Here is a 17,252-nt window from a genome sequence, read left to right as displayed (position 1 = left end):
TTTTTGAATGACTACTGTCTTTCTAAAATTATATATTTTTTAATGGTAAAATTAATGAATCAATCCTGAAACTCTAGAGTATAGAACTAAGTACAAGACATTGTAAGTATAAAGTAATTGCTCTACCCATTGGCAAGCTTGACCAATAACTAAACATTCAAAATAAAGATCATCAAACATCTCTGAATAATATGTTTATAATAGAGAAAAGATAGAAAGAACAATAACATGTTTAAAGACTTCATCTCCCATGGTGCCATACAATAACACGTTGCGTAGTTACGCTTCGCCGGAGTTGGCGGGTACGAGGGAGGCACTGGATGGCTATTGTCTGTAGCTTTACGCAAAAACGAGAAGAGTGTCCTTTTAAAATATATTACAAGCTGATCTTTACATACGATAAGCACAACATCTAATATTTTTTTAGTTAAACCATTGGTGTAATACTGGTTTTCATTTGATAAAATTAACTCAATTTCCGAAAATTCATTCATTAGAGTCAAATCTCTGTAAAGGTAAGTTACTTCACCATCGCCTTTGCTCTTTAGCGGTCCCCCCAGCGTTAACCTTGTATTATGCACAGTGGGTGATAAACATATCTCGATAGGCCAATATATTGACACGGCAATGTGCGTCTTGCTACATTGTTGCATGCGGATTCTGTTTTGAGTGTTCAATGGTATTGTTTTCGCGCGAGTTCGTGTAGATTGCTCTCGTGCTATGATTCAGGTCAACATGGACGACTAGTCATTCCATCTCGACAGCTCTGGGGGGGAGGAAGAAACCCCCTAACACCATCATGTGAAACGGGATCGGCTGATGGCATAGTGAACGGGTTGGTTAATACATTGCAATTGTGTGTAGCCCTTTACATTTCCCTTGTATTCGACCCTTTTACTTGGTTGCACTGCGCGATTGCCCGTTATTATTGAAGTAGGAAAACGATTTAGGTTGCTACATTTCATTACCCCCGTCCGGGCAGGAATGTGGCTCGTCGAATTGGTTACTCCTAAAAGAGAGGAAACGTGCTGGAGCAAAGAAAGGACTGCTTATTAGACATATATATTTGCATCGATTTACAAGTGGCTAAATTCACATAATTGATTGACATTGCCCGTTAATACGAACAGTATAGCCACCAGCGAACTGCAGCGTTCACCTAAAATCAATGCTACCCCAATAGGGCAATGGAATCAGAAATCATCACCTTCTTGAAATGACTTACATTTTGAAACGAACTGTTGAATTGCACGTCAAAGCTGGCACCCAAATGCGTTGTTTAGCCTACACAACATTTTGATGATACTGAAAAACGTTCTCTTATTTAATTATGCTTTGAATACATTTGTGTTTGTATGATAGTGATGCTTTACCCCCTGCTTACTCCAATGTTGAGTTAGGAAGGGGTGGGGGTAAGCGTTTTCTTGGTGTTGTGTGTTCCATAGGGTAAGAATCAGGGTGTCTATGTGCCCCCCTCCTCTCCTCCAGACATTCCCTTGTTCTCACCATGTTTGTTTTCTACCAGTGGTTTGTCGTGATTGTGTGCCTAAGTTGATTTGAAGCTTGACCCCTTCGTGCTGAATCTCATGTAATTTGATGTGCTTGACTGCGTAATTGCTGGTCTGATTGATATGATTGTGCTTCTGACATTTTAAACTTTCCAAACATATTAGTAGGTGTGCGTTGGTCTGCACCACATCAAGGCTACAGCCCAATGGAATGTTCAAGAACTCCTATAGTCCCTACCCCCTGCCGAGATCATGTATTCAAGATGGGTACCAACCCCTGGGGCTCTCCTCTGGGATTCACGCCAACAGTGTACCATCCCATAGACTCTCTAGTCGTAAATATTTCTGGAAGTAGTGATGACAAACCTAAGAGGGCTTCTAGTCAAATATTTGCTTTTCTGTGTATTTGTGTGCATCAGTTGCAAACTTGCAGTACAATGCATGCCAGCTTTTTTAATAGAAACATAATATATCGCAGCTCCATGCGTTTTAGTACTGCCCATGTAGTAGGAGCTATATTCAAAGATTATTTTCGAACTAACCCAAGATAGACCACAGCCTGTTTCCAAGAGGCGCAAATGACTTTTTCTGTTTGTAACAGAATGGAGTTTTGTTCACAGAACTGTATTGAGATGAAATGTTTTATAGATGAGAAAATAAGCAGAATGTCGGCCAAAATCCATCTCGCTCCATCTTCTCCCACTGCCAACCACTGGTCTTCCTCTGGTCACCATATTTGGTGGTGAGCGGAAATACTAAACTGGATGCTTCACATGTATACAGCCGATAGAACAATGAGACAGATGTTCCATCTGTGCTGTCGTGGTATGCATGCATTACACGTTAGTCATTTATTTGACTGTGAGAGATGATACCATCTTACCGTTGTCATTCTCTTCTGCCTTCCGTGATATCTCCCTGATGCCTCTGATCCATGACCCCCCGGTTCTCCCATCAACCATGCCTAAGTAACACCCCTCTCCTCTCACCCTGTTTAGCTCTGTTGACAAGGAACCCGCTGGTTCCACTGCCTTCACCCAGCCTGAAAATGAGTGAGCCTACTGCTACAGAACCCCCTAGCGATGTGACCCCCATTGTTACTACTGGTGTTACCACTGAAGGTGTAGATCAACCTTCTACTAATGCAAACGGTAATCCATTGTTTCTGTCTTGTGAATGCAATGGGGGTGGGTGGTGGACTGGCCATCTTCGGCAGAACTTAAACGCCCGCAAGCGGAAATGTGTTTTTTGGGGGGTTAAAAGACAATGCCGTAGCTTACCCATGATGTTGCACAAGGATTAAGTCAGTCGCTTTAGTCAAAGTATGATATATTTGGGCTTGAAGTGATGACTTGAGATATTTTCCATGTCAATGTGTTTCCCCTATGTGATGACGTGCTAATACATTTCAGTCTCAAGTTTTTCCACTCCATGTGGAAATCACCTCTGGAAGATCTCAATTGCATAATCCTCACGTCCTCTCTCGTCTCCTTCTCAAAACCCATTGGAGGACAAGGTCAGAGGGGAAGAACCTCTGGCTTTCTCATCCAATGGGTTTTGAGAAGATGAGGACGTGAGGGTTCTACAATTGAGATCATTCCCTCTACGTTCCTTCTCACCTCCAATTCGTGAATATGTAATGTTGCTTGCATCATTCTTCAGAGGTGGGACCTAAGCAAGCTTTTCTGCTCTGGAAGAGGATTTACCTCCAAATACTTTTTTATGGGGCCTCCAAAGGATTCTCTCTTACTTGGCTGCCCACTTTGACAAGATTAGGGGGATATGTACTAGGCTTGGGCGGTATCCAGATTGTCATACCTTCATACAGACCTTGTGCCATACCGGGAGATAATACTGGCACTGAACACAAGGGGCCATGTTTTCAAACACCACTGATACTCAGTAATCTGAAGATTAGCAATGTAAAAAGTACATATAAAATGCCATAGAGAATGCTAACTAAATGCTAACAAGCCCATTGCAAACATTTTGTAACTCAAAAATTATACTCCGTTTGCTGCACGCGAATAACAAATATTAGCCAGCAAGGCTCTTGATCCCGGAGGGGGTTCTCTGCTGTTACCAAGCAAATGCTTGATTTTGGAAGAAGCTAACCACTTAGCTAGAATGCTAACTAGCTTCTAAATTAGCAAACTAAATGCACAACTACAGAGCATTTAGCACATTTAGACAGTTAACTTAATAGTAATAAGATATCTAGCTGGCAAACATTTAACTGTGAATTCCATGCTGTAATTAGATTACCTGGCGCATGCTGCACAACAGTGAGTGACTCAAGGCTCCGTTCTCTCGTCTTTGTGTGCTTGTAAACAAATCACCTGACTGTGGACTAACGTAAGCTTCATAATAATGTGACAGCTAAAATCTAACATATTACAAGTGCTTACTTAAAAGTAGCTACAAATATTCCAATTTATTAAAACATTTCAAATAAATAGTTTAAACAGTATTGATGGTATTGGAAAAACCATCCCATGGCTTTTTTCCAAATACCCCGGTATACGGTATAGTGCCCAACCCTAATATGTAATGCACTGTGTACACACACACACACACACACACACACACACACACACACACACACACACACACACACACACACACACACACACACACACACACACACACACACACACACACACACACACACACACACACACGCATGCATTTGTCAACTATGCACTCACGTGACTGTTTGCTTTGATCGTCATCCTTAACACCATCTTGTCCATCCTCTTTCAGATATCCAAGAATCTTATAGGTCGTGACCTTGACTTTTTCAAGGCTGCAGACCCTCCCTTTGATGTTATGGTCCATGCTAGAGGTGGACCATAGTTTAAAAAACAATTGGTAACACTTTTTTTGTTGGCTAGTCGAACTGTAGATGCTCTACAGACTATCAGTAACATTTCAACTAATTATCTGCCAAACCTTTATCCTAACTGTAAATGTAGCCCTAACCTTTACCCTAACCCTTATTCTCAACCTTAACCTCACCAAGCAGTTGCTTATCAACAGATAGTTTGTTGATAGTTCGTCTGTAGATGCTCTACAGATAATATCCAAATAAAGTGTGGCCGAAACCTTTCGTTGGCTGTGTGTGGCACCTCTTATCCTTTGCCCAACCTGTATGTCTATTTGGGCTTCAAACCAGCAATGATAGTGCATCCTTCTCCATGACAGTGTATGTACACTACCGTTCAAAAGTATGGGGTCACTTAGAAATGTCCTTGTTTTTGAAAGAAAAGCAAGATATTTTCTCATTTTAAAATAACATCAAATTGATCAGAAATACATTGTAGACATGGTTAATGTTGTAAATGACTACTGTAGCTGGAAACAGCTTTTTAAGAATGTATTAATGGAATATCTACATAGGTGTACAGAGGCCCATTATCAGCAACCATCACGCCAGAAACAAATAATTTTATTCTGAAACTTGTCAGTCTAGGCTAAGAATAGCCTAGACTCGTCAGTCTAGGTTATTCCGTGCGAGAAATTTCCAAGACACGGAAGATCTCGTACAACGTTGTTTACGACTCCCTTCACAGAACAGCGCAAACTCTAAACAGAATAGAAAAAGGAGTGGGAGGCCCCGGTGCACAACTGAGCTAGAGGATAAGTACATTCGTGTCTAGTTTGAAAAACAGACGCTTCACAGGTCCTCAACTGGCAGCTTCATTAAATTGTACCCGCAAAACACCAGTCTCAATGTCAACAGTGAAGAGGCGATTCCGGGATGCTGGCCTTCTAGGCATAGTTGCAAAGAAAAAGCCATATCTCAGACTTGCCAATAAAAGTTTAAGATGGGCAAAAGAACACAGACACTCGACAGAGGAAGATTGGAAAAAAGTATTGTGGAGAGACAAATCTAAGTTTGAGGTGTTCGGATCACAAAGAATAACATTTGTGAGACGTGGAAAAAATGAAAAGAGGCTGGAGGACTGCTTGACTCTATCTGTCAAGCATGTTGGAGTAAATGTGATGGTCTGGGGGTGCTTTGGTGGTTGTAAAGTTGGAGAATTGTTCAGGGTTAAAGGGATCTTGAAGAAGGAAGGCTATCACTGCATTTTGCCATTCCATACCCTGTGGACGGCGCTTAATTGGAGCCAATTTCCTCCTACAACTGGACAATGACCCAAAGCACAGCTCCAAACTATGCAAAAACTATTTAGGGAAGATGCAGTCAGCTGGTATTCTGTCTATAATGGAGTGGCCAGCATAGTCACCAGATCTCAACCCTGTTGAGCTGTTGTGGGAGCAGCTTGACCGTATGGTACGTAAGAAGTGCCCATCAAGCCGATCCAACTTGTGGAAGGTGCTTCAGGAAGCATGGGGTGAATTCTCTTCAGATTACCTCAACTAATTGACAACTAGAATGCCAAAGGTCTGCAAGGCTGTAATTGCTGCAAATGGAGGATTCTTTGACGAAAGCAAAGTTGGAAGGACACTGTTTCAATTAAAAATGATTTATTACCTTGTCAACGTCTTGACTATATTTCCTATTCATTTTGCAACTCATTTCATGTATGTTTTCATGGAAAATAAGAACATCTCTAAGTGACCTCAAACTTTTGAACGGTAGTGTATGTCCTTGAAATGTTAAATCCTTGTGTCCAGTCCCCATACCGGACACCTTAATACTACCCCAGGAGCATACCAAGCTCATCTAACTCCCTCTAAAAACAAATCCATGAGGGGGATGAGTTGGAGGATCTCTCTTTGAATACAGAAACTCATTGCCATGGTTTGGTTATATTTACAGACTTACAAAAACCCAATTTGAAAGTGGATCAACCAGATGCTAGTTATTCAGAGCCAGAGATCTTGAGGCACACTGAAGCCTACATCAGAGAGCCCGTCTCAGCATAGTCCTCCACAATTCCATGAACTGTAATGAAAAAAGGGTTGGCAAACAGGTTTGATGATAAAAAGGTACAAATGTTGCCATTCGGCCACTGCTCTGCTTAATTGCGAAAAAGACCACCATTTTGTATTTTGATTGGAAAATCAAGTCCCCCAGACTCGATTTGGACTTGAATCCAACGTTTTGTCACGAATCGCTTCTGTGTAATCTGACCATAGTGAAGTGTGCCCATAATCATTGGGGCTTTATAGCTGTGAACAAAGTCTTTGGAGTCTAACCAAACTGTTCTGCACTCCTTCCCCTCACCAGAGCCCCCCAAGGAAGAGGTCAAGTTGGCAGCAACAGTAGGGAAGAAACAGACCAAGAAGAAGGTGGAGGAGGTGGTAGAGGAAGAGGAGGAGGAATATGTGGTGGAGAAGGTGCTGGACCGACGGGTGGTAAAGGGACGCGTGGAGTTTCTGCTCAAATGGAAAGGCTTCTCCGAGTGAGTCGAGACTTGATGCTTGTAATGCTACAGTCACAGAAATGAAATGATCATACATTACATACAATCCTGTATACATTTTCTATTGTAATTTTGCATCTCTTTATTGGTACCTTTGGGGTAGTGGCGCTTGGGGAAGCTCGGGGGCCTTGTTACCATGCAACAGGAGTTGTAAAAAAAAAACCTGCCCTCCGCATCTGCAACAGGTCGGACGTATTGGTCGCCATTTTCCTCATAGAGCATGTTGTGCAAGGTCTACAATGGTCTCCGATGTCTCTGGCCTGTGACAACTGGTGGTGTGGAACACTTGCCAGTGGTTTGCAAGTACAGTGCATTTGGAAAGTATTCAGACCCTTTGACTTTTTCCACATTTTGTTACGTTACAGCCTTACTCTAAAATGGATATAAATAAAAAATGTCCCACATCAAATCTGCACATAATACCTCATAATGACAAATAGCTTTTTTATTTTGCACATTTGATTAAAAAAACTATCACATTTACATAAGTATTCAAACGCTTTACTCTGTACTTTGTTGAAGCGCCTTTGGCTGCGATTACAGCGTTGAGTCTTCTTGGGTATGGCGCTACAAGCTTGGCACACCTGTATTTGGAGAGTTTCTCCCATTGCTCTCTGCAGATCCTCTCAAGCTCTGTCAGGTTAGATGGGGAGCGTTGCTGCACAGCTATTTCAAACCAAATATTTCTGTGTTAAATGCGCCGAATACAACACAGTGAAATGCTTACATACAAGCCCTTAACCAACGATGCAGTTTTCAGAAAGTGTTAAGTAAAAAATAACAAATAATTAAAGAGCAGCGGTAAAATAACAGTAGCGAGGCTATATATAGGGGGTACCGGTTAATCGGGGTAATTAAGGTAATATGTACATGTAGGTAGAGTTAAAATGACTATGAATAGATAATTAACAGAGTAGCAGCAGTGTAAAAGATGAGGCGGGTGGCAATGCAAATAGTCTGGGTAGCCATTTGATTAGCTGTTTAGGAGTCTTATGGCTTGGGGGTAGAAGCTGTTAAGCCTTTTGGACCTAGACTTGGTGCTCCGGTACCGCTTGCTGTGTGGTAGCAGATAGAAGTCTATGACTAGGGTGGCTGGAGTCTTTGATATTTTTTAGGGTCTTCCTCTGACACCGCCTGGTATAGAGGTTCTGGATGGCAGGAATATTGGCCGCGTTTGCACTACCCTCTGTAGTGCCTTGCGGTCGTGGCTGAGCAGTTCTCATATCAGTCAGGATGTTCTCGATGGTGAAGCTGTATAACCTTTTGAGGATCTTAGGAGCCATGCCAAGTCTCTTCAGTCTCCTGAGGGGGAATAAGCTTTGTTGTGCCCTCTTCACGACTGTCTTGGTGTGTTTGAACCATGATAGTTTGGTGATGTGGACACCAAGGAACTTGAAGCTCTCAACCTGCTCCACTTCAGCCCCGTCGATGAGAATGGGGACATTCTCGGTCCTCCTTTTCCAGTAGTACACAATCATCTCCTTTGTCTTGATCACATTGAGGGAGAAGATGTTGTCCTGGCACCACATGGCCAGGTCCCTGACCTCCCTATAGGCTGTCTCATCGTTGCCTGTCGTGTCATCGGAAAACTTAATGATGGTGTTGGATTCGTGCCTGGCTGTACAGTCAAGAGTGAAGAGGGAGTACAGGAGGGGACTAAGCACGCACCACTGAGGGGCCCCTGTCTTGAGGATCAGCGTGGCAGATGTGTTGTTACCTACCCTTACCACCTGGAGGCAGCCTGTCAGGAAGTCCAGGATCCATGTCAGAGAGAGGTGTTTAGTCCCAGGGTCCTTAGCTTCATGATGAGCTTTGAGGGCACTATGGTGTTGAATGCCTTTTGTCCAGGTGCGTAAGGGCAGTATGGATGCAATCTCTATTGCTCTCATCTGTGGATCTGTTGTGGCGGTATGCAAATTGGGGTGGGTCTAGGGTTTCTGGGATAATGGTGTTGTGAGCCATGACAAGCCTTTCAAGCACACCGTGGCTACAGACGTGAGTGCTACGGGTCGGTAGTAATATAGGCAGGTTCCCTTAGTGTTATTGGGCACAGGGACTATGGTGGTCTGCTTGAAACATGTTGATCTTACAGACTTGGTCAGGGACAGGTTGAAAATGTCAGTGAAGACACTTGCAAGTTGGTCAGTGCATGCTCGGCGTACACATATCCGTAACCCGTTAGGACCTGCGGCCTTGTGAATGTTTACCTGTTTAAAGGTCTTACTCACATCGGCTACAGAGAGCGTTATCACACAGTTGTCCAGAACAGCTGATGCTCTCATGCATGTTTCAGTGTTGCTTGCCTTGAAGCGAGCATAGAAGTAATTTAGCTCGGCTGGTGTCACTGGGCAGCTTGTGGCTGTACTTCCCTTTTTTAGTCTGTAATAGTTTGCGTGCCCTGCCACATCCAGAACGCGTTGGAGGGCATAAGCAGGATTTGTTATAAGCTTCCAGGTTCGAGTCCCACTCCTTAAAAGCGGCAGCTCTACCCTTTAGCTTAGTGTGGATGTTGTGTCGTGGAGATTTCCTGTATTACAAATCATGAGAGAGCAAACCACACACAAGTCAGAGTATATTATAAAGTCCATATTTAATTATTTGAGCTTTACCATAGCCCTGTTTGACTCAGATCAATTCAGTGTCTATAAATGAATTCTCTTGAGAGTGCTTACAAAACAGTTCTTAGTATCATTTATAGCCAAAACACACCCATCTCCACTCACATGCCAAATAATAGATCTTAGGAACATTACACAAAGAACCCTGTACTTGAAAAAGGAGTATCCCATAGCTAGATAGTATTAGCTATAAATTATTGTTCAGTTTGGTCTCCTAAACAAAGTTCTTATCTCGTTCTTGGTACCACTTAGGACCAAAACCTTACCTCATCCAATGGCATATATCAATTGTCAATTCTAGATACCCCCATCAAAAATACAACCCCTCCTGGACAAAATCTAATGAGAGGAGTGACTGGCACACAGACATTGTGGAGCCAACTAACTGGTTCCCTATTAATCACACAATCCCTTCACATGGTTTAGGAATAGTTAGACACATTCACATATCAGACAAACCTGACCTCTCCCCTCTCTGGACCCCAAGTAATTTTTTCCACATAAGCATACATATGAACATTGATAAAGCATCTTATCAATGTTGCCTAAAGAATTCTGATTCTGCCACAACAGTTGCCTGTAATCCATGGCTTCTGGTTGGGGTATGTACGTACAGTCACTGTGGGGACGACGTCATCGATGGGCTTATTGATGAAGCCAGTGACTGATGTGGCGACTGATGTCCTTAATGGCATAGGAAGAATCCCGGGAAACATATTCCAGTCTGTACAAGCAAAACAGTCCTGTAGCTTAGCATCTGCTTGATCTGACCCATTTTTTTATTTACTGAGTGACTGGAGCTTCCTGCTTTCGTTTTTGAAAGCAGAAATCAGGATGGTAGAATTGTGGTCAGATTTGACAAATGGAGGGCGAGTGAGAGCTTTATATGCGTCTGTTTGGAGTAAAGGTGGTCTAGAAATGTTTTCCCTCTGGTTGCACATTTAATATGCTGGTAGAAATGAGGTAAACCGGATTTAAGTTTCCCTGCGTTAAAGTCCCCGGCCAATAGGAGCGCCGCCTTCTGGGTGAGCGTTTTCCTGTTTGCTTATGGCCTTATACAGCTCATTGTGTGGTCTTAGTCACAGCATTGGTTTGTGGTGGTGAATAGACAACTACGAAGAATATAGATGAGAGCTCTCTTGGTAGATAGTGTGGTCTACAGCTTTTCATGAGATACTCTACCTCAGGCGAGCAAAACCTCGGGACTTCATTACTATTAGATTTCGTGCACCAGCTGTTGTTTAAAATATACATAGACTGCCACCCCTTGCCTTACCAGAGGCGGCTGTTCTATCTTGCTGATGCAGCGTAAAACCCGCCCGCTGTATGTTATTTATGTCGTCCTTCAGCCACGACTCGGTGAAACTTAGGACGTTGCAGTTTTTAATGTCTCCTTTGTAGGGTATACGTGATCGTAGTTCATTATTTTATTATCCAATGACTGAACGTTGGCTAATAGGACTGATGGTAAAGGCAGATTACCCACTCACCGTCGGATCCTTACAAGGCACCCGGACCTACGTCACTGATATCTCCGTCTCTTTCTCCTGCGAATGATTAGGATGAGGGCCTTGTTGGGTGGGTGAAGTAAGTCCTTTGTGTCAACTCGTTAAAGAGAAAATCTTCTTCCAGTACAAGGTGAGTAATCGCTGTCCTGATATCCAGAAGCTCTTTCTGGTCATAAGAGAGAGTTGCAGAAACATTACGTACAAAATCAGTTACAAATAATGCGAGAACACACAATAGCACCATTCCTTAGGAGAGAGCCATCTCCTCATGCACCATTTTCAGGTCTCAAGAGATGTTCAATTGAGTTCATGTCCAAGTTCTTGCTGGGCCACTCAAGGACATTCAGAGACTTGCCCCGAAGCTATGCGTGCGTTGTCTTGGCTGTGTGCCAAGAAAATCCAGCACGGTGAGTTATGTGGCTCTAGAAGGTTCTCAAGCTGAGAAACAGCCTCCTCCATTTGCAATAACTTAACTTCAATTCATTTTTATTGTTGCGAAAGTGACGACATTTAGAAAAGTCCCAGAATCACAAGACAAGGCGCATTGGAACTGCCTCGGCCCATGGAGACGGACCCTAAAGTTTCTGTCCGATAGTACTCAGGGACCCCATAGCAATGCTCTGAAAGATATATATTTTAACAGGAGGTGCTGTGAATTGTGGGCCGACTCTGAAATATATGATAGTTGGCTTTTAAAAGAGTTGGACAAAGTGAGTTTGGTGTCAGTATGATATCTTATTGACTGATGGCTGACTTGATGGCAGTATAATATATTAGTATTGTACATTTTTATATTGCAAATGGTAGGCCAGGTAGGCCAGTTGAGAACACATTTTTATATTGCAAATGGTAGGCCAGTTGAGAACAAGTTCTCATTTACAACTGCAACCCGGCCAATATAAAGCAAAGCAGTGCGACAAAAAAAATACAGAGTTATACAAACAAACGTACAGTCATTAACACAATAGAAAAATATATGTACAGTGTGTTGAAATGTAGAAGATTAGGGAGGTAAGGCAAATAGGCCATAGAGGCAAAATAATTACAATTTAGCATTAACACTGGCGTGATATATGTGCAGATGATGATGTGCAAGCAGAGATACTGGGGTGCAAAAGAGCAAGAAGAAAAATAACATTATGGGGATGAGGTAGTTGGGTGTGCTATTTACAGGTTGGCTGTGTACAGGTACATTGATCGCTGTACAGTAAGCTGCTCTGACAGCTGATGATTAAAGTTAGAGGGAGATATTTTTGCAATTCGTTCCAGTCATTGGCAGCAGAGAACTGGAAGGAAAGGCGGCAAAAACAAGTGTTGGCTTTGGATGACCAGTGAAATATACCTGCTGGAGCGTGTGTTACGGGTGGGTGTTGCTATGGTGACCCATGAGTTGAGATAAGGCGAGGCTTTTTCTAGCAGAGACTTAATAGGTGACCTGGAGCCTGGAGTGGGTTTGGCGACAAATATGTAGTGAGGGCCAGCCAACGAGAGCATACAGGTCTCAGTGGTGTGTTGTATGTATATGCATTTAGTTTTACTAGCATTTAAAAACTGCTGGAGGCCACGGAAGGAGTGTTGAATGGCATTGAAGCTCGTTTGGAGGTTTGTTAGCACAGTGTCCAAAGAAGGGTCAGATGTATACAGAATGGTGTCATCTGCTTGGACAAGTTGCTGCAGGGGGGTTTAGAGCTGTTGCCCGGGATATGGTAGCCAGGCTGAAAGCATGGCCAGCCGCAGAAAAATGCTTATTGAAATGATCGATTATCGTAGATTTATCGGTGGTGACAGTGTCTCCTATCCTCAGTGCAGTGGGCAGCTGGGAGGAGGTGCTCTTATTCTCCATGGACTTCAGTGTTCCAAAACCTTCTGGAATTAGTGCAACAGGATGCAAATTGCTGTTTGAAAAGGCTAGCCTTAGCGTTCCTAACTGACTGTATATTGGTTCCTGACTTCCCTGAAAAGTTGCATATCGCGGGGGCTATTCGATGCTAATGCAGAATGCAACAGGATGTTTTTGTGCTGGTCAAGTGCTGTCAAGTCGGCTAAACCAAGGGCTATATCTGTTCTTTGTTTTACATGCTTATTTAAGATGGTGAGGAAAGCACTTTTGAAGAGCAACCAGGCATCCTCTACAGACGGGATGAGGTCAATTTCCTTCCAGGATACCCAGGCCAGGTCGATTTGGAAATGCCTTCTCGCTGAAGTGTTTTAGGGAGTGTTTGTCAGTGCTGAGGGTTGGTCGTTTGACTGCAGACCCATTACGGATGCAGGCAATGAGGCAGTGATTGCTGAGATCGTGGTTGAAGACGGCAGAGATGTATTTAGAGGGCAAGTTGGGCAGGATGATATCTATGTGGGTGCCCATGGTTACGGATTTAGGGTTGTACCTGGTAGGTTCCTTGATCATTTGTGTGAGATTGAGGGCATCTAGCTTAGGTTGTAGGACAGCCGGAGTGTTAAGCATATCCCAGTTTAGGTCACCTGACGGCATGAACTCTGAAGATAGATGGGGGGGCAATCAATTCACATATGCTGTCCAGGGCACAGCTTGGGGCTGAGGGGAGTCTATAATAAGCGGCAACGGTGGGAGACTACTTTCTGGAATGGTGGATTTTTAAAAGTAGAAGCTCGAATTCTTTGGGCACAGACCTGGATAGTATGACAGAACTCTGCAGGCTATCTCTGCAGTAGATTGCAACTCCGCCCCCTTTGGCATTTCTATCTTGTTGGAGAAAATTGTAGTTGGGGATGGAAATTTCTGGATTTTTTTATGGCCTTCCTAAGCCAGGATTCAGACACAGCTAGGACATCCGGGTTGGCGGAGTGTGCTAAAGCAGTGAATAAAACAAACATGGGGAGGATGCTTCTGATGTTAACATGCATGAAACCAAGGCTTTTGCGATTACAGAAGTCAACAAATGAGAGCGCCTGGGGACTGGTCCTGGGGGCTGCAGGGCCTGGGTTAACCTCTACCTCTACTACTAGAGGAGGAGTAGGATAAGGGTACGGCTAAAGGCTATATGAACTGGTCGTTTAGTGCGTTTGGAACAGGGAGTAAAATGAGCAGATTTCTGGGTGCAGAAGAATAGATTTAATGTACAGACAAAGGTATGGTAGGATGTAAATACAGTGGAGTTAAACCTAGGCATTGAATAAACCTAGGCACCGGATAAGCCAGGTGAGGTCACTGCATGTGTGGGGGGGTGGGACAAAAAGGCTATCTAAGGCATTGGGCAGGGCTGGGTGCTCTACAGTGAAATAAGACAATAATCACTAACCAAAACAGGAATAGACAAGGCATATTGACATTAGGGCGAGGCATGTGTCACCGAGTGATCATAGGGTCCAATGAGAAGCAATAGGTGATTCAGTTAGTCGCTACTACGCTAGGCGAGCCTGAGACATGGCGATTCAGACAGCTAGCGGGCCGGGGCTAGCAGATGGGCCTTTGGCAATGTCGCAACGGTAGAGCCTGTTGAAACCACCTCGGACGATTACGTCAGCAGACCAGTTGTGATGGTTCGGCGGAGCTCCGTGTCGGCAGTAAAGGGTCCAGGCCAATTGGCAAAATAGGTATTGTAGCCTATGAATTAGCTGGTGGACCTCTTCGGCAAGCAGGGAGATTTTTCTTTTTTAAATTTAAAAACAACTTTTATTTAACTAGGCAAGTCGGTTAAGAACAAATTCTTATTTTCAATGACAGCCTAGGAACAGTGGGTTCACTGCCTTGTTTAGGGGCAGAACGACAAAATGTTTACCTTGTCAGCCACAAGCATTTCGCTACACTCGCATTAACATCTGCTAACCATGTGTATGTGACAAATAAATTTGATTTGATTCGATCTTGCAACCTTTAGGTTACTAGTCCAGCGCTCTAACCACTAGGCTACTTCCCACCCCATGGGCCTAGCTAGAGGCTAGCTGGGCCTAGCTAGAGGCTAGCTCAAGGCTAACTGATGCTTTCTTTGGGACCTAGACGTTGAAGGTGAAGAACGCTAGCTGTGGCTAACTGACCAGTAGCTTGTAGCTAGTTAGCTGGCTAGCCTTTGATGGGGGTTCCGGTTCTAAAGTATAAAAATAGCAGATCCATACTACATTGGGTGAGGCGGGTTGCAGGAGAGTATACTCAGTCTGTTGATTGAAAGTGAGATTAAAATATATATGAAATAATACAAGGAAACTATATTTACAACGGGACATGATGGGACAAGACAAAACACACTTCCGACTGCTACGCCATCTTAATGAGGGATTTACTGAGGGGTTTACCATCACCAAATGAACAGGTAGAAATCAACACAAACGAGCGATGGAGAGGAACCACTATCACTGCTCGGCCATCCCTAATTCAACAAGCCAGTCAATTTGGCATTTCTGCAGCATGTCCAATTCGTGATGGTACAATTGGAAATGTACAAGGGATTTAATATCACCAAATGGACAGCTGAAATCAACACCAACGAGCGATTGGACAGTGTCCATTACACATGCTATATTGTCAGTGTGAACATGCTCTTCTGCAAGTTGACAGTGTCCATTGCATATCCATAAGGATTTCCTGTTTTGAAATGAATCAACATCAACGAGAAATTCTTACTTCCTATGATCAAATATATCTAGGTTGATTCAGGGCTTAACATTAGTGATCTATCATTTGTTCAGTATGTATGCCATTTGGACATGTTTTTAAATTAGTTTTTTTTACCTTTATTTAACTAGGCAAGTCAGTTAAGAACAAATTCTTATTTTCAATGATGGCCTAGGAACAGTGGGTTAACTGCCTGTTCATGGGCAGAACGACAGATTTGTACCGTGTCAGCTCGGGGGTTTGAACTTGCAACCTTGCGGTTACTAGTCTAACGCTCTAACCACTAGGCTACGCTGCCGCCCCAGGTTCACTAGATTTGGGTTCGGAATCCGATCATATATGGCAAATTGACAAAACATGGCCCTTATGGAACAACTCAATAAAATAAGACAATACATCCAGAAAGTTACTACATATGTATAATGTATGATGTTTTAAAAGTGTGAATTTGTTTTGTGATTTTGAAAATGTCACCCTTGAGAACTGACTTTGTGACCATTTCCCATATGGAAAATCTACGGTAGCGCTCACTCGCCACCTTTGGGATTTTTGGAGTATCACACTTGGCATTTGCTATGTTCCACTTGCAATGTTTTTGATGATCTGCCATTTATTTGTGGTATTTGCGATTGTGTATATTGTTCGCCCAATGCCAGTAAGCTGCCATTCATTTTTGTCCATTTCATGGGGGTCTCCCCTTACTTGTCTTCATGGTTGTCTCATTGTCATGATGACCATCTAATACCAACTACAAACATTGAAAAATTAGGTTAGCTATTGCTCACCAGTTGTCAGGAATCGCATAAATGCTGTCCTTGAAATTGGTGTCTTGATTCCTGATTTAGAGGGACCACCAACTCCACTAGTGTACGGAATTGCTTAAGATACAACCGGGAAAGATTATGGAACTGGGGTACATCACCCAATTCCAGCTCCCTACAAAAGTTTGCGTATGCTCCTTTTGGGCCATATAAAATCATGTATTTTTTGTTGCCTAATTCAGTTTGTTTTTCCCCCCATTTTTATTATAGAACCAAATTGGATGTTGCAAGTCCACAACAGTGCTTAAACCACACCAGCAGACCACTTTTGAGGTCTGGGAAAAATATACATTTTTGGGTGTAGATACCCTTTTTTATATTCAAGTGTGCTGCCTGGCACCAGCAAGAGACCTGTAGCACACATGATTTTAGATTAGTTAAACAAATCACCACTGGATTGATGCAAATAATACTTCTGCCAGGTAGACATAGACTACTTTGTAGTAAACATTTAATTGAGAAGGTTTTTGGGAAAGCCTTGTAGTTATCATCATCGCTAATGGCTATGTGGCAGACAAACTCGTGCACACACAGGGGCCCCTTCAAAGTTAAAGAAAAATATGAATCCCTTATGCTTTTAGTTCATGTCTTATTATAACCTTGGGAAAAATACATTTTCTAAATGATAGATTACATTTAGTTGATGTGCTAAGTTCAATACATGTTTGAATATTCCATTTTAATGTCTGGATTCTGTCCGGGTTCTCCATAGATTTTATAGGGCCCGACTCTTTGGGCTTGGCACTGCATTCATGGTCTCCCGAGTGGCACAGTGGTCTAAGGCACTGCATCTCAGTGCTAAAGGCATTCCTACAG

The 17,252-nt window shown here is 43.0% G+C and overlaps 1 protein-coding gene across 2 annotated transcripts in view; it reads left to right on the top strand.

Moving 5' to 3' along the window:
• The first annotated feature begins 284 nt into the window (after positions 1 to 284).
• Positions 285 to 17,252, top strand: part of LOC118365193 (chromobox protein homolog 1-like) — a 25,190-nt gene continuing 8,222 nt past the window's right edge. The window contains exons 1-3 of one of the 2 annotated variants that reach the window (XM_035747187.2): positions 285 to 515; positions 2,507 to 2,659; positions 6,706 to 6,880. In XM_035747187.2, the coding sequence (XP_035603080.1) occupies positions 2,557 to 2,659; positions 6,706 to 6,880 (278 nt within the window). In that variant the 5' untranslated portion in view covers positions 285 to 515; positions 2,507 to 2,556. Of the gene's footprint in view, positions 516 to 561; positions 836 to 2,506; positions 2,660 to 6,705; positions 6,881 to 17,252 lie in introns of those variants that run through there. The other variant, XM_035747188.2, reaches the window with a different exon arrangement.

This window comes from Oncorhynchus keta, chromosome 32 (genome assembly GCF_023373465.1).
Source record: "Oncorhynchus keta strain PuntledgeMale-10-30-2019 chromosome 32, Oket_V2, whole genome shotgun sequence".
Lineage (NCBI taxonomy): Eukaryota > Metazoa > Chordata > Actinopteri > Salmoniformes > Salmonidae > Oncorhynchus > Oncorhynchus keta.
Note: the sequence above shows the minus strand (reverse complement) of the source record. Positions and strands in the feature narration are given on the sequence as shown.